This window comes from Manis javanica, chromosome 5 (genome assembly GCF_040802235.1).
Source record: "Manis javanica isolate MJ-LG chromosome 5, MJ_LKY, whole genome shotgun sequence".
NCBI classification, from domain to species: domain Eukaryota; kingdom Metazoa; phylum Chordata; class Mammalia; order Pholidota; family Manidae; genus Manis; species Manis javanica.
Window position 1 is genome coordinate 100,543,446 of NC_133160.1, and position 20,561 is coordinate 100,564,006.

The following is a 20,561-nucleotide window of genomic DNA, read 5'->3' on the forward strand; positions in this document are numbered from 1 at the left end:
TATTAGCTATCACATGCAAAGAAGTAGGATTCTTGTGTTTTGGTACTTAGAAATCATGTAATTCACTTTGCCAGTGAGTTTGTTTGGGGTCCAGAAAGATTAAGTGAGGTTGCAGAGCCTATTGGTGATAGAGATAACATTAAAACACAGTCATCCATTAATTTCTGAACCATTGCTTTAACCACATCACCTAGTGTCTGGTTATACTTTTTAAAATTCAGATCAACTTTTTTGAATTAAGTATTTTTCCACCTTTGAATGCCTCCATCTCTCTTTCCCTGTCTCCAGCTCATCTTACTCCCTCTATTTAACATCTAATATGTCTCATTCTGAATATTATTAGAATTATATAGTCATATGCAAATATATTTGTACACACACACACACACACACATGCATATGTAGAGTTTTAGGTCATTGTTTTACAAAAGTGAAAATGCATATACCCTTCTGTACCTTGCTTTTCTCATTCAACCACACCTTGGGGAAACCCCTCCCAAATGAAGTTATAGCCTAATTAAATGCTTCTTTTAATGGTTTCATTATGTTGTACAGTAGAGATATGTAATGATTTATCCTACTCTTTCCCCATATACATGGAGGTCAGTTTGTTTACAGTTATTTTGCTTCTACAAATAGTCCTTCAATAAACATACTTGTATCTATATCTATATATAGCAGATATTTTATTTCTGTTGATAGAGTTGGGATCACTGGGTCAAGGAGATGTATATTTCTGGCTTTAAAACCTAAAACTGCTACCCTAAGAAGGCTATAATACACATTTGTACATACACTTAATAAAAATACTTGCTTTCGCTACGTATCCTCAGGCCATAGTGTTGTCACTTTTTTTTTAAGTTTTTGCAAGTGCAAATATTATAAAATAAAATCTCATTCTTTTTTTATTTGCACTTCTTTGACTACAAATGAATTTGATCATAAGCTTGTTGGCTATTGGATTTCATGTCTTGCAAGGTACATTTTCATGTTCTTTATCCATTTTTTGCCAATGAACCATTTTGTCTCCTTGTAAATTTTTGAGAGCTTCTGCTTTATTATAGATATTTTTGCCTGTTCTCTAAGGTTGGAAACATTTTTTTTCAACTCTATTGTATTTTTTATGGTATCTTTGGTCATGCAAAACGTTTGCATTTTATCCTGCCATCTAGTTGTATGTTTTTTCTCAGAGTTCCTATATTCTCTGCTTTGCCAAAAGAGGCCCACCCTACTTGTCCCTAGATTATCCTACGGTTCCTAGATTTTCTTACAGGATTCATTTATTTATTTATTTTACATTTTAACATTTAATCCATCTAAATCCATCTAGGATTTATTTTTGGAGATGGGATAAGACAAAGATATAGTTTTCTTTCCTTCCAGATGAATAAACAGTTTTCCACCCCCTTATATTACATACTGTACCCTTTTGCCCCTAAATTGAAATGGCTCTCTTGTCATATATTAAATCTTCATTTATATGTGGCTCTATTTCTAGATATTCTATTTCATGTATCTTTGTAGGCCTGTTTCAGTACTTACTGGTTTGATAACAGTAGCTTCACAGGATTTTCTGGTATCTGGTAAATCAGGTTACACAAATGACTTTTGGGGTACTTATCAAATGCTTAGGTAACTACATTAAAAACCTATTTGCTTGACAGCAGTGGGATGTAAGCAGAAACTAATGTATCAAAATAATATTTGTATAATTAAAATATTTTTTCTAAAATCTTTCTTCCCAAGATCTATTTTTATATCAATAGATATGGGAGGAAGAGGTTTAATGTGCTTGTAAGATCTTTTACAAATGACAGTTTGGTATATTTTCAATCCTTAACTGCTGTACAGTAGTAATGGAGTAATGGTACTCTTTCCTTGATTTTCAGATTGGCGCTTCAGAGGAGTCACTGCTGACTGCATTTTCACGCTAACAACTGTAGAGCTAACAACTGTTCCCCAGTAGGAGCATTGATCAGGGGAGAGCTCTGAGGTTTCCTTGAAGAGAAATTCCATGGGGACTGTACCTGACCTTCTGAGATCGACGAAGACTTCTCTGATCACAGCTTCTGGAAAAGAAGAGGATCTAGGAGAGGTGCGGGCTGCCTCACCTCAGCTTCATCCAGCCCTCCTGTGTAAGAACACCAATGGCCTTTCTGGTCCTTCTGCAGCACCAGACCTCAGCCCCAGGGCAGCTGCTGAGGCCCTGATGCAGGCCTGTGAGCATGAGACCACCCAGCCAGACATGTCTTCTCCTGGCATTCTCAGTGAGGTGGAAAAAGTGTCTCCCACATGCAACTCTCCTGGCAATACCCAGCTGCCAGGGAGCAGCCAGCCGGGAGCGCCAGCCCTGTGTTCTACAGCAGGAAAAGATCTCATCCATGACACAGTCACAATGCCAGCCAGCCATCACGCCCACCAGACCTCCCCAGATGTCTGGTCCTGCGCCAGCCTCTCCTCAGAACCGGAAGCTAGCCTGGTGAAGTCACAGAGAACCTCACATAAAGAGCGACCTGAGACGTCAGGTTGTCCTACAGGAGGCACTTGGGATGGCAGCAGAGATCCAGTGTCCTGTGATTTTCCTTGTCCAGAGACAACCCAGGAAATAGTGCAAACTGCAAATGCAGCCACAGGAGTGGCCGGTCATGCCTCCTCTCCCATAGGTGGACCTGAAGGGGAAAGGCAGGGAGTCATTTGCAACTCCCAGACAAGGTCCTGTGACTCTCCAGCAAGAGAAGGTGGATGTTCAGAGGACAAACAGCGCTCCACCACTGCCCCAGACACCCAGGCCGTGACTTCTGTGACACAGCAAGCAAACCCCTTCACTAGCAAAGTTTTGACGTTTCCTTCAGAGCCAGAGAAGGTTCTGCTACCAGCCCAGCCTCAGGTGTCCAGGTTCAAGGAAGCAAGTACAATGACCAGCCAAGCTACCAGTGATGTCAAGGAAATTCCCAGGAGGGCTCAGCAGGATGCAGAGGTGCAGGCCGTGGCAAGTGTGGAAAGCAGGTCCGTCTCCACCAGCCCCAGCATCCTCACTGCATTCTTAAAGGAAATCCCTGCTCCTGAGCATTTCGAACAAGAGCAGCTGCATGTCATTTGTCCTGGCAGTGGCAGTGGGGACCACACATTGGAACTGTCTGACAACACCCTGTTCTCCCAGGAGGTGGGGCAGTGCCCTGGCATCGTGCCAGTTGTGCACATCCAGGCAGCCACAGGTATTCCCACAGCTTCCCAGGGAGAACGTAAATCGGTGAGCCTACCAGGTGAGGTCCTTAAAACCTCATCAACTGATGTGGCATCCAGCAGTGCACAGGATACGTGTGCAGATGGGAAGTCAGCAGGAATGACTCCAGCAGGGCAAGAACCCAGCTCTAAAGAGCTTTCAGGTACTGGTCCTAGCTCCATGAAAGTCAGCCCCCTTAACCAGATTTCTACCAGGGCAGGAAGTCAAACTGAGACAAGTTATGGGTCGGGGAAATTTGAAACCAAGCCATCTGAGTTTGCAGTGAAGCCCATTGATGGACACAAAACAGACTCAGACTGCAAACTCTCAGACTCCTGCGGTCGCATGGGCAAAGCTGACCAGTCTGGCAGCTCAGATACGGCTAATAAATTAGGTGATGCAAGAGAGAAGCCTGCGTCTCCCCAGACAGTGGAAGAACAAGAATCTAGGGGCACCCACGTCCTTGATGTGAGGGCAAGGGCAGAGGCCAAAAGCCTCCTGCTCAATCCCAAGTCTCAAGAAAGTGAAGGCACAGAATCAGCTGCCAGTCGCACTCCCTCCCCGGTTAGAAAGAACCAGGAGGGCAGCACAGAGGAAAATAGGCAGAGCAAGACAGCCACGAGCCTGAGCCTGCCATCCGAGTCTGTGGGCGACTCCAGTCCGAGTTCTGGGAAGAGGACCCCCTCTCGCTTGGCCAAAGCCAGCCCGCGCCGGGCCAGCCGGGTCAGCGAGTTCCTCAAGGAGCAGAAGTTAAACATGACGGCAGCTGCTGCTCAGGTGGGACTCACTCCAGGGGAGAAGAAAAAGCAGCTTGGCGCCGACTCCAGGCTGCAGCTGAAGCAGTCCAGGCGCGTCAGGGACGTCGTGTGGGATGAGCAGGGCATGACCTGGGAAGTGTATGGTGCTTCCCTGGACCCAGAGTCCCTGGGTGTCGCCATCCAGAACCATTTACAAAGACAAATCAGGGAACACGAGAAATTAATCAAAGCTCAAAGCAGCCAGACCCGCAGGTCCATATCCTCAGATACTTCCTCCAACCGAAAGCTGAAAGGGAGGCAGCACGGTGTTTTCCAGGCCATGCTGCAGAACCTGCGGCACCCCAGCTGCTGTGTGCGCCCTGCGCCTTCCTCGGTGTTGGACTGACGGGGAGTATTTCTGGGAGCCGTTGTGTGCACCTAACGGTGTTCCCAAGTGTCTGTTTGTGTCAAGGCTTGCATAGCTTTTTCTGAGCAACCAGGAAGAGAAAGCGAGTATTAACAGTAGCGAGTTCCTGTTGAGAATTGTTGGGTCCTCTGACTGGGGCTCCATAAGTGAAAATGTAATTTTATTACAAAAGAAAGAACAAGGGAAAAGAAACAAGCTTCTTAATTAAAAGGAAATAATATTCACTGGGTTTTTAAATAAGACGTTGCTTGTAGAACTAGCATTACCGTTATACATATGTCATTTTGTACTATTACTCCCTCAATTTATCACACTGGTATTTCCACTAAAATCTTGGCTTTATATTAAAAACAGCAAAAACACTATTAGCAAAAACACTTATACTTTCTAGTTCTAGTGCAATAAGAATGCTGTTACCACATTAAACTTAAGTAGGTAATGAGAACTTCAGTGTAAAAAATTGAAACAAATTTTACCCTTTCCTAGACCAGATGACATTAAGTAAAAGTATTTAAATGCATAAAATACCAATTGTTAATTAATATTTATAAACATCTGCAGATAACCATTTTTATAAACTGTGTTATACCAGTTCATAAATGTCAGAAAGTTATATTAGAATTAGCTAAGCTTTTGAATATGAGTACTGCCCACATAATATATGAATTAATGTACAGATTTTCCTGCACTGAAGGCAGAATATATCTCTGATTCTGACAAGATTAGATTCATCTTTCATTACCCTAGAGGAAGTACATGCAACTGAATTCTTAAAAAGAGTCAAATTATTGATAATACCAAATTGTGTGTTCTAGAGGTGTTCTCCAAAAACATTCTTCTGAGAATGTTAAGGTTCTGGTAAGGAATTATAAATAACTGATTACCAAACACTTTTTTTTCTACATTAAAAAAAGAAAGCCTCCTGAGTAACACAAACAATATGTTTAATTTCCACTCCTGTAAACAGGTTGCAGTTTGTGTTTTTCTTTGAATTTGGTTCAGTGGCTTCTAATAGAAAGGTAGTCAACACCAAATGGAACACAAGCTTCCTTAGTTTTTGTATGTTGACTAATATCACCTAATTGCTTAGGTTTCTAATCTGCAGTGAAAAGGTCACCTCTGCAAACTTGATTTTAAGAGAAGTGCCATCCTATCTCATCCTTCAAGCCCAATAAAAGAAGAGGCCTCTTCTGAAACAGTTTTGACCTTTGGGTGGGCCATGGTTCTTGAGAACATAGACACCTGCTTGAGCTCAGCACTCACCTGTCTCCAGAGGAAGAGTATGTCCCTGAGACCCAGGAGTGTCTTACAGGACACTGGCCTGGGAGGAACGGCAGTGGCTTGAGAGGTGAGGTAGTATGGAACTGGGGAGTAGCTAGGAACCTGAGAAGTCAGCCCTTACTGGATTCACTGTAGGGACAGTGCTGGTCTCCATTTTACATTTAGGAAATCAGATTGTTAGATGTCAGGGGGGCATTCGCAGGCTGCCCCCTCTGAGCTAATTCTCCTTGAGCCAGAAAATAGTGTCTGTCCATGTATCCTCTCTCCAGAGACTCAGAAATGCCATTTGTGCTGTGAACTCACAATCTCTGTTTTAGTTGTTTTTTTTTCAATTCTTCTGCAGATTCTGAATATATGGGGGGAAATCGTACCTGAACTTTAACACCCCAGGCTACACTGAGCACAGCCTAAATTGGCAAATAGCCATTGATTTCTTTCAAAGCAATTGGACTATGTTTGAAGCCTGCGCAAGTCGCAGCATTCTCGGAGTCTGAGAATGGTGATCACAATTGTTGTAGTTGGAACAGACAATTTTTTTTAGTAAGTTACATTTTTCAGGTTCCTTACCAATTGGCCTCTATTAAGGATACTATTTAAAGTAGAAATTACCATCAAAACAGCAAGCAAACCACTATTAATGATTTGAGATGTAGTCTAAAACTCTCTCTTCTGGCCTTCAGCACCCATTTGTATCAGTGTCCTGTCACTTCCGTGGGAGATGCCTTTGCCAGACAGGCTCTCGCCCTCCCTCTCTCACTGGCTGCCTGCCTCACTCATTGGCATACATGCCGTGTATACACACAGAACAGCCTGTGTACACAGTAGCAGCTGTCAACAGTACCAACTCCAGATGGATGGGCCCCAGGTAATCCTCTGCCACAAAGTGGCTGGAACAGGCCGTTCCTGCATTAAAATAGAAGAAAAGGAAGAATTCGGCATCTAGGAAAAGTATTTATTTTCATGAGTTTGGAGAAACCACATGATTTATAAATAGTTCAATGAAGCAGAGGCCTCAGAGTTGTAGGCATTTGTTGCACATTAAATAAACAAATTAATAAAATCACATTAATCAAAGCTAAATTTGGTGGTGTAGTTGTGCCTCCCCAGGTAAGACTCCATGTTTGATGTGGTAACTTTACCTTGTTTTCTTTGGTGCTGGAACTAACCTTTACTTTTTAGTCTTTAATTCTTCACTTTTCAATTTCTACCACTCTCAAGGGATTGTCAGAATAGTACAAAATACTATATATAGTACATAATACTATGTAATAGTACAAATTAGTACTGAATAGTATGAAAGAGTTCTTTTGTGGCTTATTGAATCTTATAGAAGGAACAGCTTTTAAAAATAGTAACAAGTAGATCATCAAATGGATCAATAAGACAGGATGTCATTCGAGACAGCAGTATTTTTGCCTAATGATGCCCCAAGAACTCCCACCATAAAACCTTGACTTGAAAAATGTCCTTCACTTCAATCTGTGACTCTGTACAGACATTCAGTCCCTCCTTTGTGACCCCTTAGGTTCACTCACCAAATGAAGTTGCAGAAGAATTCTCATGGCAGACCCTTGGAACTGGTCCGGCTGCTCTTTATCTTCCAGCATGACATACACTGGGTTGAAAGTTGTTTGTTTTTGCCTCTTCTTTCTTTTCAATATGTTTTATTCCTTTTTAATGCATTTTCATTGTGGAAATATTTTATTAAGTAAATAAATAGAAAATGTTTCTAAAACCAGTAGTAAGAGATGTGTTAGAACAAAGTATCTGGAAGATAATGACACATTTAAAATGTTAAGATGCTATCTGGTTTACCCAGTGAATATTAGAATTTTTAGTTTAAATACTGATTTTTCTGTTTTAATTACTGTAAGAAAAGTGTCATCACTTTAACCACCATATGTTTATCTTCAGTGCTTTTCTAATTATCTCTTTCTGGGTTATTGGCTCTGATGCCACACCACAGCCCAACTACTTTAGATATAGTAAAATCCTAATTAACCTTGTGGTGTTTTTGGATCAGTAGCATAAGGTGAAAACATTTTGTTTGGTCAACGTTAACCAGAAACCTTTTTGTTTTTATCCAAAATGAGAGATTTATACACCATATTAGCATGTTTTCCTCCTTGACAAGTTCAGCTCTATTTAATTTGATTTTTTATGATTTTTCAATCTTTAGAATTGTCTGATATTCATTATTTTGAATACCAGTGTTCTTCATGTAATAGGTTAAATATCAAAATTAAAATAAATTGGGCTGGATAGGCATGCATATCTTATACTCTAGAGGTTGAATTTTGTAACCAAATCTTTAATAGGAGCTTGCCCATCTTAAAGTAGAAAGCTGAAGAGGAAAGTGGCTCTTGGTTGCATCCCAGAGTATTTGTTATTGTTCCTAGTGTATTCTAATGTTATTCCTCTCATTTCTGGGAGTTCCTATCATCCTGGGAATACCTGTATATACCACATGAAGAATATGTTGTGACTTTCAGCTTTGTTTACAGAGGGTACATGTGAGTATGCTGTTCATGTATGGTTTGGACTTCACTGTGTCTACTGTTACTGTTCTGCTGCCAAAATGTGAGAAAATGTCTCCTATTCCTCCTACATATTGTGCAAATGTTAAAAAATGTGTCCATTTCTAGTACCATATAGTTCACCACATCCCTTGTCTACTTTTTAAAAATCAGTATAAAGAAAAACAATATATTAAGATAAGGTTTGCATATATGTATATGTGTTTTTACTGAAATTTGGGCACTTGCAGCCTTTTGTGGGCCTCTACCCATCTGATTTCTTCATTGTCTATAATGCTGCCATGGAGATAACACTGTTTACTCTCCTGCTTTGTCCTAAGTGGTATTTGAGAAATGAGGCCTGTGAATTTCCCTTTGTGATAATAATACAGTGAACTCAGCAGTATCTTGGCTATATTAGCTGAGCATCTTGTTCCCCACCCCTGCTTTGTCTACACAGTGAGTCAAAAGTCTTGTCCATGTCTGCTTCAGTATTTGCTATCATATATTCACATCAGAGCATTTTGTTTTCTGTTAACAATGTTCTTTGATGCCTTGTGTGGCCCTTTTGGTTGAATCTCTCCAAATGTGGGTCAGCTACTGCCACCTGGCAAATGACAGGTGATACGCCAAATCTCCTGTCCATCCTTGTAACTATATCCTTCTTAATGAAATTCTGCAAATGGCTGAGTAATTATAAATGTTATCTGTGCAGACACGTGGGCTTAAGGATGTCTACAAAATGTTAGGAATTTTTGAAAAAGGGGAAGAAAATAGTCTTGTCAATATGGGAACAGATTTCCATGAACTTTATCCTACTCTTGGGGGAAAAAAATTGTTCCTTGGCTACAGAAATCAAATACACTTGATTTGCAGTGTCCAAGGACATGAATGAAGATGGATTGAGGTGGAAAAATTCTGTCTCACAAGTAATCAGTGACATCTACCAGAGGTCATTACAGCTACTTTTAACTGTGAACATTCACCAGCTAAACTACTTACTTGCCACAACCAAATAACCTCTCTCAAAGTAAATCCAATACATCTGTATATATGTGTAGATAGAAACAACAAAAAGTCTGAAAAAGTACTGTTGACTATTAGGTAAATCAAGGCAATGCTGAAAACAATAAAGGACATTTAAATAACCATGGGCCTTGGTGAAATGACTGGAGCCCAGAATGGTGCAACAAGATGTCATTGACAAGTCTAGTGTTTTTCCTAAGGCCCAGATATCTCAGATACTCATCACAAGAATAAAGACTGTTGAAAATGAAGTTAAAGCCAAGCAATAATGTGCCAAACAGAGGCAGTTATACCAGCAAGTGCTTCTATTATGGGCACACCATTGTATGGCATGGTTTGCTCCATGAAGACTAACTGTATCCCAATGATATAATAAGAATGGCATGATTTCTGCTTTCTTGCTGGAAAAAACTTGTGTAGAAGCTCCATAAAGAGCTGCAGCACTAGTGAGCATTAGTAGGAATGTGCTTAACATCTCTGTCTGAATGCTAACCAAGACAGAAAAGGAGTCAGAAAGTCTTGCTAACTTAGAACTCAAGACCTCTCCAACAGGAAAATGGTTGGAATGGAGGGGTTAAACCTTGAAAATTACTCTTCCTGGACAGGAGCATGTAGAAAAGCAATTCAATTAACTCCGCCTGAGGGATTACCAGCCTTAGCTATGAAAAATGGGTTCCCAAATGTAAAATAACTAAAACATGAGTACTCATCGAAAGGGGCCTCAAATAATGCCTTACACAAAAAGATGTTCCAAATGGGAGTTCCTAAAAACTAATTCTTCATCGAGTGTCTTTTTGGGCTCAAACTCAAAATCAATTGACTGCAAAACAGTAAGAATGAAAAATCACATATTTTACACTTCAGAAAAATACACTGATTAGCAGCCAGCATAGTGATAATTACAGAGATACCCCAGTGACTGAAGTGTATTAAGGAGAATTAAATGGGAGAGAAATGCTAACTTCTTTCTCTATCCAAAGATGTGGGAATGTCATCCACTTATTTCTGGGGTAAAAATTACAGCTTGCTTTTTGACATTGCTGCTAGCATTACTCTTTGTTACTTTAAAAATTAAGTGTCTATTCTTCAGCAAAACTTTTAAGCAGTTAAGCAGATTTTTCTGATTTATATAATTGCTTTTAATATATGAAGACTACATATAGAGAAAACTATATTGAAAGACTAAGAGAGGATTCGTGATTTTAGTTCAGACTCCTTAGCATTTATTTTAGACTAAATCTCCAAGTAAATTATTTTTCATGTTTTCCACTGTGTCTTAAAATGATATTAGTAAATTAGGAGATTCAGTATTACAGTCATACTCCTCAATCCTGAGGGGAGAGGAGAGACTAATTCTTGTTTTAAGAGCATCTGGAGAGACCTTTCACTGAGGTCGAGAAAGGCAACAGAGCCTGAAAACTCAAGAGCAAAATATACTCAACAATTACTAAATTTCTAAATGTATTTATCTCTGCTATACTAACACGTGAACAATATGTTGTGCATAATACTGTAGTTGGTTGTGGTCTGTCAGTATATTCTGTAAGTGTGTACAGTCTGTGAGTGGTTGGTTTTCTATTTTTATGTGTAGAAAAAATATGCTGTATCCCATTTTAAGACCAAGTTCTGTCATCAGGTAGGCACATATGAAAATGAATAAAGCCAACGAAAGTGTGCATGTGTATTCAGTACCAAGATATGTCCTTTCATTTTTGAAGGTCAAAAAGGGCTGTTGTTTTTTTTTAATCATCCAAGAGTAGGTAACATAACTATCACAAAAGCTGAGTATAATAATCAGTGCATTGGCATGTTACTAAATATGCCAGGGCTAATTAACCATGCCATTAGTCACAGGTAAGGTCAGTTCTTTGACTACCAGGATGAATTACATTCCTCACACATCCTCTCTGTGTTAAGTGTGTGACTAGAATGTACATACTATGGGTGTGATTGTGTACATACCTTGTATGAATAATCTAAATCCTCAAATAAGTTACAGGAAAGCAGGAAGATGAAACAGTTGTTCAAAAGCCTCAAAAGGGCTATTCGATGTGTATTTTCATTTCTACACATAAAAATGTATACATAACTACATAGCTTACCCACATATATATGCACACATAAATGCATTTTATTGATACTGGTATATTTAAGTCATTATATACAACTAATTGAAAACTGAATATTTCCATGACTATTCTGTTTTACGTACGTTAATATTGGACCATATGCTCCCCATTAAATGGAGTTACTCCCTAGTAGCAGATTTGGTGCTTAGGAAAGACCAGTCCCACTGGACCACAAAAATCCAGTTAGCACCTTACTAAGGCACAAACTGGTACCCAGGCAGCTTCAGAGGTCTAATGCTGTTCCTTAAGCCCCTAATTTTATGTCTGGAAATGACACTGGGGAAACCAACTATGTTTTGTAGACTCCAGTTGTACATTTATTAATGTGTTTATTTGCACAGGCTGATAAAAGCCCATGTTTTTTGGAGTTATATTCAAAAGAATATAGATTTCAAAAGAATGTATGTATAATCACTCAAAGTGGGAAATGATTGCAGGCATTCTTCTGACATCAGCAAAACAATGTTTAGCAACACCAAAGAGATGTCAAAAGAGCAAAAACTTATTAAAAATTACAGATGTTGTTGGTGGGATAATAGGATATGAGCCATTGGGAGTTCCTTAAGGAGGATTCAGATTGGTATTATTGGTAACAGGTAATACTATGTGGACTAGATAAGACATTAGTCAGCAAATGTCCACACTGGACAACATCTGCCAACTTACCACAGTTCCCACCGGTGAATTGATGTTGAGTTTCTCTTGTCTCTTCTAAAAGGAAATTTTCCATTAGAGATCAAAAGGTCTGATCTAGTTGCTAAAACCTAACATGATTTGACCCCAATTCCTTGACACTAAAAATTGTGTTGGCTGCATATTAGGTTGAAAATATGAATGGAAATACCAGAATTGTCCATTATTAGAGAATTCTTTACAGGAAAGTGCAAATATAACCACTTCTCAGTAGAAAGGTTAATAATGCCATTTAATATATTTATGTTTCAGAGAATGAATGTGCCATCTTTGTATCTTAGATAAAAATGAGAGGCCAGTCAACCATAAGAACACTACAATTAGAACCAATTACAACTGTAACTGCTTGTGTTTTTTAACTACTAAAAATATATTTATAAGAGTATCATACCTGAAATCTTGATGCTGATCAATATTTACTCTTGTTTGAAAGATGTATTTATGTGATTGTTGTGGAAGATGTGTATTAATTTAAACGCCACCCAGAAGAATTACAGATGTCGATGTGAGAATCACTTGTGTGTAAAATACCCAGCTGAGAGAGACCAAGAGTGTAATGTAGTGTTAAATCGCTGAAGAAACAGTAGTATTCAAAATGAAATTTCATTTATGAATGTAGCAATATTAGAATCTAAAGTTACATCTTTTCATGATGTCTGTATACAAAGGTCATAAAAATGGTTTATTCAAGAAAGTCCTCAATATGTGGAAATTGACTTGCCAATAAAAACTCATTGCCTAGGAAAAAAGATGAAATGTTATGATCTATGTAAGGATAGATCAAGATCTTGGAATTGCATATCCACCCTCATTTTGGACTTGATATTTGAATTGATAAATCAATGAAATTCCACTGATCACTTAGTTTTACTCTCAAAAAATTTTCAGTTATTTTTTTGCATTTCATTTTCCATAATAAATATAATGTAGATTAAAATTTACTGTCTGTGTTTGTCATTGTTGTTACTTTTGCTACTGCTGTCAGAATTGATTTTTTAGCCCTGGATGTTTAGAATCAGTTCCTTTTCAGTGTGACATCCTTCTGCAAGGAACTGTAGTGGGGCTGTAAGTATTTACAATGATAGTTTTTTTTCCCTTTAATTAAAATAGAATTGCCATAGTATCAGAAGCAGTAGTTTTTCTCTGCTCTTCATGGCACAGCAGTGTGTGTGTGTGTGTGTGTGTGTGTGTGTGTGTGTGTGTGTGTGTGTGTGTGTGTGTGTGTCTGTGCATGTACTTTTGCTCTTCGTGAGAATGATGAGAGTGTGGCATTCATGGCATTCAGGGAAAACAGGATAGGGTAGGGGTACTGAGTACAACTACTCTTGTGCAGCATGGACCACCTATGTTCAGGCTTACATCATCTCATGTCCAAGACTTAGCTGCCTCTTGCCCAGGACAGCTGTGTGCTATGTAATTCCAGCCTCTCCACCTGCTCCTGGGTAAATAAGTCAGGATCCTGCAGTCTAGGTTCCAAGAAGGAGATAGAAAGTCCAGCTATGTCTCCAACCCAGCTTAACCATTAATAAAACACACTGTAATTGGATCCCTTTTTGTACCCCTCGAATCTGTCTTCAGTTCATCAAGGAACTGTAGAATGGGAGAGGCACAAAATTTATGAACCCCAACTCAAAAAAACTATTCAGTGAATTTTCTGTGAACTTTGAACAGTGATTGTTTCAAAACTTCCAAGAACCATACTATCCTCTCTCTCCAACTACTCTGTGCATATAGATAGACACTATTTTGGCCTAAAATGGTGTCCTAGACTTCATTATCTAACTCTTCTGTTACATAGACATTCATTCTTGGCAAAATTAAACTTCACAAGTTTCCAGAGACATAAATGCATCTGTGGAGAAGTTAGATCATGCAAGGATCCTCAGGGCTGAGATAGTTTGACTTATGCCTAAAGTTGATGTCCCAGCATTTGTCTCAGTAGGTGCCATTCCATCCAACTGTTCTCACCCATCCACTTCTTTAATGTTGAGTAATGAACAGTAAGAGCAGCCTTGTTAGCATAATTGTGAACTCTAAATACCTCATGTTTCTTGTGAGGGTCTGCCTTCTGTAAACCACGTGGGATCACTTTCTGTCTTCCACACATTCTTAGTGAACTCATGAAAACCGACCATTGTTTAATGCTCCTCAACACTGTCTTAGACTATCAGTGAGCTAATTTATCAAGTTCTATAATCTTTAGACCCTTAGATCTATCTTAATATTCTGCAGCCAGTTTTTCTAAATCATAGAGGACTAACAGTCAAAACTGAAGACTGTCAGGTGGAGGCTGAGAGTGCTCAAAGATGTTTCTGGTGGGAGCATTGGCAGCTCAGGGATAAAATTTCCCTGCCTCATTTTCATTATTCCCACCTGACACCTCTCAATCTAACTTCTCAGGAAACTTGTCCTGCCATTCAAAAAAAAAAAAAGCTATGCAGAATATTACTATCCTATCAATATTATAGGAGTGTAGGTACAAGATAAGAATTCTTAAAGGGCTGGAAAGTATATGCTTGTTACCTATCTTCTCTCTTTTTTTTTTTTTTTGTTTCATTGGTCTTTCTGGTTTTTTTTTTTTTTTTTTTTGAGAGGGCACCTCTCATATTTATTGATCAAACGGTTGTTAACAACAATAAAATTCTGTATAGGGGACTCAATGCACAATCATTAATCAACCCCAAGCCTAATTCTCAACAGTCTCCAATCTTCTGAAGCATAACGAACAAGTTCTTACATGGTGAACAAGCTCTTACATAGTGAATAAGTTCTTACATGGTGAACAGTGCAAGGGCAGTCATATCACAGAAACTTTTGTTTTGATCACGCATCGTGAACTATAAACAATCAAGTCAGATATGATTATTCATTTGATTTTTATACTTGATTTATATGTGAACCCACATTTCTCCCTTATTTTTTTTAATAAAATGTTGAAGTGGTAGGTAGATGCAAGGTAAAGATAGAAAACATAATTTAGTGCTGTAAGAAGGCAAATGTAGATGATCAGGTGTGTGCCTATACACTAAGTATTAATCCAAGCTAGACAAGGGCAACAAAACATCCACAGATGCAGAAGATTTCTCTCAAAACAGGGTGGGTGAGGTTCTAAGCCTCCCCTCTGTTGGTCCCCAATTTCTCACCTGATGGCCCCCTGGGACTGTGCCTGTCTTATTTTGTTCATCCCTTGAGGAATCTTACCCGTCTCTGGCTAACCAGCCGCCTTCCAGGGCCATATAGGGAAATACAAAGTTAATAAGTGAGAGAAAAGCAATATTCTTTGAAAAGGTTAGCTTTTTACTTCTTTGCAGATTTATGCTCTGTGGCTTCTATGCCCAGCATTTGTCTTGAGGTATCTTTACCACTTGGAAGAATTATGATACTCGGTAATTTTCAATATGAGGCACGAATTCTACTAAAGGGTTGTAATTAAGAAGGAAGAAGAAAAGCTATAGAAGTAGCAGACGGAAGAAAACATGGGAAGATTGATTATTTCTTTGACATAACTTCTTGTAGAGTAACATAAGCATGTGTAGGTTTTAACAAACTACTAATTAAATTGTGTACACACATTAACAGAACAGGAATACAGCTACATAACCAAAGCAGACCTACAATTACTGGCCATATCCAGTGAAACCAAGAAAACCAGTTAGGTACCCTAGGCATTTGTGAAAACTTATCAATAATATGATGGATATTGTCTAACTGAATTTGAATAGTTTGAGAAAAATCAGACAAATTAAAACAACACATTCCTGGGAACTGTTCACATCCCATATATTCTTTTAACAGTAGATAGTCTATAGTTGCACAATTTTGGAGCACTGCAACTTGCACTTCTCCTAATTCTTGGTTGACTTCTGACAATATAGATCCATTCAAATTTGTTGTTTAACTGTATGCACAGGCCAGCTTAGATATCTCCTTCTTCATTCCAACGGCAAGTCCAGGAACCGGTGGGATGAATGCAGCTACAACTGCAACAGTGCCAGGATCTTTGTTGAAGTTTTTTGATGATCATCTTCTGGAATGACTCTTCCAGAGGATGTTGATGTTGGAAGTTCTTCATATTGTATCTTAATTCGTTTTCTGGGTAGCCAAATTACGCTTTGATCCTCTGTATAAAAACAAACAAACCCTTTGCCCACATTTTGATATGACCTTTATACCATTGTGAGGAACCTATTGGAGACCACCACACAGGAACTGCTATTTTTTTTAAGAGAAAGAAATATTATCAGAAAAATGTACTTCCATAACTGATCATCCGACACCCTTTAAAAGATCAAAATTAAGGATATGTAAAGCATGCATTAATCATTGATTTGCAGTTAATTTTATCCTATCAGGGAGTAATCCCCCCTTTTTTCTTTTATCATTCATCTACAATTACATGAAGAATATTATGTTTACTAGGCTCTCCCCTACACCAAGTCCCCCCAACAAACCCCATTACAGTCACTGTCCATCAGCAGAGCAAAATGTTGTAGAATCACTACTTGTCTTCTCTGTGTTGCACAGCCCTCCCCTTAACCCCACCCTCCACATTATACATGCTAATCATAATACCCCCATTTATTTGTCACTGCCCTTATCCCTCCCTACCCTCCCATTCTCCCCAGTCTCTTTCCCTTTGGTAACTGTTTAGTCCATTCTTGAGTTCTGTGATTCTGCTGCTGTTTTGTTCCTTCAGTTTTTCCTTTGTTCTTATACTCCACAGAAGAGTGAAATCATTTGGTATTTGTCTTTCTCCGCTTGGCTTATTTCACTGAGCATAATACCCTCTAGCTCCATCCATGTTGTTGCAAATGGTAGGATTTGTTTTCCTCTTATGGCTGAGTAATATTCCATTGTGTATATGTACCACATCTTCTTATCCATTAATCTACTGATGGACACTTAGGTTGCTTCCAATTCTTGGCTATTGTAAATAGTTCTGCAATAAACATAGGGGTGTATCTGTCTTTTTCAAACTGGGCTGCTGCATTCTTAGGATAAATTCCTAGAAGTGGAATTCCTGGGTCAAATGGTAAGTCAATTTTGAACATTTTGAGGAACTTCCATACTGCTTTCCACAATGGTTGAACTAGTTTACATTCCCACCAGCAGTATAGGAGGGTTCCCCTTTCTCTACAACCTCACCGACATTTGTTGTTGATTGTCTTTTGGATGGTAGCCATCCTTACTGGTGTGAGGTGATATCTCATTGTGGTTTTAATTTGCATTTCTCTGATAATTAGCATCTTTTCATTTGTTTGTTGGCCATCTGAATTTCTTTTTTGGAGAAATGTATGTTCAGTTCCTCTGCCCATTTTTTAATTGGATTATTTGCTTTTTGTTTGTTGAGGTGTGTGAGCTCTTTATATATTTTGGAAGTCAAGCCTTTATCAGATCTGTTATTTACAAATATATTCTCCCACACTGTAGGGTACCTTTTTGTTCTATTGATTGTGTCTTTTGCTGTACAGAAGCTTTTCAGCTTGATATAGTCCCACTTGTTCATTTTTGCTTTTGTTTTCCTTGCCCGGGGAGATATGTTCATGAAGAAGTCACTAATGTTTATGTCCAAGAGATTTTTGCCTATGTTTTTTTCCAAGAGTTTTATGGTCTCATGACTTACATTCAGGTCTTTGATCCATTTCAAATTTACTTTTGTGTATGGGGTTAGACAATGGTCCAGTTTCATTCTCTTACATGTAGCTGTCCAGTTTTGCCAGCACCATCTCTTGAAGAAACTGTCATTTCCCCATTGTATGTCCATGGTTCCTTTATCGAATATTAATTGACCATATATGTTTGGATCAATGTCTGAAGTCTCTATTCTTTTCCACTGGTCTGTGGCTCTGTTCTTGTGCCAGTACCAAATTGTCTTGATTACTGTGGCATTGTAGTAGAGCTTGAAGTTGGGGAGTGAGATCCCCCCCACTTTATTCTTCTTTCTCAGGATTGCTTTGGCTATTCGGGGTCTTTGGTGTTTCCATATGAATTTTTGAACTATTTGTTCCAGTTCATTGAAGAATGTTGTTGGTAATTTGATAGGGATTGCAATAACTGTATATTGCTTTGGGCAGGATGGCCATTTTGACGATATTAATTCTCTCTAGCCAAGAGCATGGGATGAGTTTCCATTTGTTAGTGTCCCCTTTAATTTCTCTTAAGAGTATCTTGTAGTTTTCAGGGTACAGGTCTTTCACTTCTTTGGTTAGGTTTATTCCTAGGTATTTTATTCTTTTTGATGCAATTATGAATGCAGTTGTTTTCCTGATTTCTCTTTCTATTGGTTCATTGTTAGTGTATAGGAAAGCCACAGATTTCTGTGTGTTCATTTTGTATCCTGCAACTTTGCTGAATTCCGATATTAGCTCTAGTAGTTTCAAGTGGAATCTTTAGGGCTTTTTATATACAGTATCATGCCATCTGCAAATAGTGACAGTTTAACTTCTTTACCAATCTGGATTCCTTGTATTTCTTTGTTTTGTCTAATTGCTGTGGCTAGGACCTCCAGCACTATGTTGAATAACAGTGGGGAAAGTGGGCATCCCTGTCTTGTTCCCAATCTCAGAGGAAAAGCTTTCAGCTTTCCGCTGTTCAGTATGATGTTGGCTGTGGGTTTATCATATATGGCCTTTATTATGTTGAGGTACTTGCCCTCTATACCCATTTTGCTGAGAGTTTTTATCATGAATGGATGTTGAATTTTGTCAAATGCTTTTTCAGCGTCTATGGAGATGATCATGTGGTTTTTGTCTTTCTTTTTGTTGATGTGGTGAATGATGTTGATGAATTTTCGAATGTTGTACCATCCTTGCATCCCTGGGATGAATCCCACTTGGTCATGGTGTATGATCCTCTTGATATATTTTTTAATTCATTTTGCTAATATTTTGTTGAGTATTTTTGCATTTACATTCATCAGGGATAGTGGTCTGTAGTTTTCTTTTTTGGTGGGGTCTTTGCCTGGTTTTGGTATTAGGGTGATGGTGGCTTCATAGAGTGAGTCTGGGAGTATTCCCTCCTCTTCTATTTTTTGGAAAACTTTAAGGAGAATGGGTATTATGTCTTCCCTGTATGTCTGATAAAATTCCGAGGTGAATCCATATGGCCCGGGGGTTTTGTTCTTTGGTAGTTTTTTGATTACTGCTTCAATTTCTTTGCTGGTAATTGGTCTGGTTAGATTTTCTGTTTCTTTCTGGGTCAGTCTTGGAAGGTTGTATTTTTCTAGGAAGTTGTCCATTTCTCCTAGGTTTCCCAGCTTGTTAGCATATAGGTTTTCATAGTACTCTCTAATAATTCTTTGTATTTCTGTGGGGTCTGTCGTCATTTTTCCTTTCTCGTTTCTGATTCTGTTGATGTGTGTTGATTCTCTTTTTCTCTTAATAAGTTTGGCTAGAGGCTTATTTATTTTGTTTATTTTCTCAAAGAACCAGCTCTTCATTTCATTGATCTTTTCTATTGTTTTATTCTTCTCAATTTTGTTTATTTCTTCTCTGATCTTTATTATGTCCCTCCTTCTGCTGACTTTAGGCCTCATTTGTTCTTCTTTTTCCAGTTTTAATAATTGTGATGTTAGACTATTCATTGGGGATTGTTCTTCCTTCTTTAAGTGTGCCTGGATTGCTATATACTTTCCTCTTAAGACTGCTTTCGCTGCATCCCACAGAAGTTGGGGCTTTGTGTTGTTGTTGTCATTTGTTTCCATATATTACTTTATCTCTGTTTTAATTTGTTCGTTGATCCATTGATTATTTAGGAGCATGTTGTTAAGCCTCCATGTGTTTGTAAGCCTTTTTGTTTTCTTTGTAGAATTTATTTCTAGTTTTATACCTTTGTGGTCTGAAAAGTTGGTTGGTAGAATTTCAATCTTTTGGAATTTACTGAGGCTCTTTTTGTGACCTAGTATGTGGTCTATTCTGGAGAATGTTCCATGTGTACTTGAGAAGAATGTATATCCTGTTGCTTTTGGATGTAGAGTTCTATAGATGTCTATTAGGTCCATCTGTTCTACTGTGTTGTTCAGTGCCTCCATGTCCTTACTTATTTTCTGTCCAGTGGATCTATCCTTTGGGGTGAGTGGCATGCTGACATCTCCTAAAATGAATGCATTGCATTCTATTTCCCCCTTTAGTTCTGTTAGTATTTGTTTCACATATGCTGGTGCTCCTGTGTTGGGTGCATATATATTTATAGTGGTTATACCCTCTTGTTGGACTGAGCCCTTTATCATTATGTAATGTCCTTCTTTATCTATTGTTGCTTTCTTTGTTTTGAAGTCTATTTTGTCTGATACTAGTACTGCAACCCCTGCTTTCTTCTCTCTGTTGTTTGCATGAAATATGTTTTTCCATCCCTTGACTTTTAGTCTGTGCATGTGTTTGGGTTTGAGGTGAGTTTCTTGTAAGCAGCATACAGATGGGTCTTGCTTTTTCATCCATTCTATTACTCTATGTCTTTTGATTGGTTCATTCAGTCCATTTACATTTAGGGTGACTATTGAAAGACATGTACTTATGGCCATTGCAGGCTTTA

At 38.6% G+C, this 20,561-nt stretch overlaps 1 protein-coding gene across 8 annotated transcripts in view; it reads left to right on the plus strand.

The window, feature by feature from the left end:
• Positions 1 to 13,155, plus strand: part of GPRIN3 (GPRIN family member 3) — a 72,909-nt gene extending 59,754 nt beyond the window's left edge. For all 8 annotated transcript variants that reach the window (XM_037020123.2, XM_037020122.2, XM_037020125.2 and 5 more), the window contains one exon: positions 1,890 to 13,155. In XM_037020123.2, coding sequence (XP_036876018.2) covers positions 2,015 to 4,366 — 2,352 coding nt within the window. In that variant the 5' untranslated portion in view covers positions 1,890 to 2,014 and the 3' untranslated portion in view covers positions 4,367 to 13,155. The remainder of the gene's footprint in view (positions 1 to 1,889) is intronic.
• The last annotated feature ends 7,406 nt before the right edge of the window (positions 13,156 to 20,561 follow it).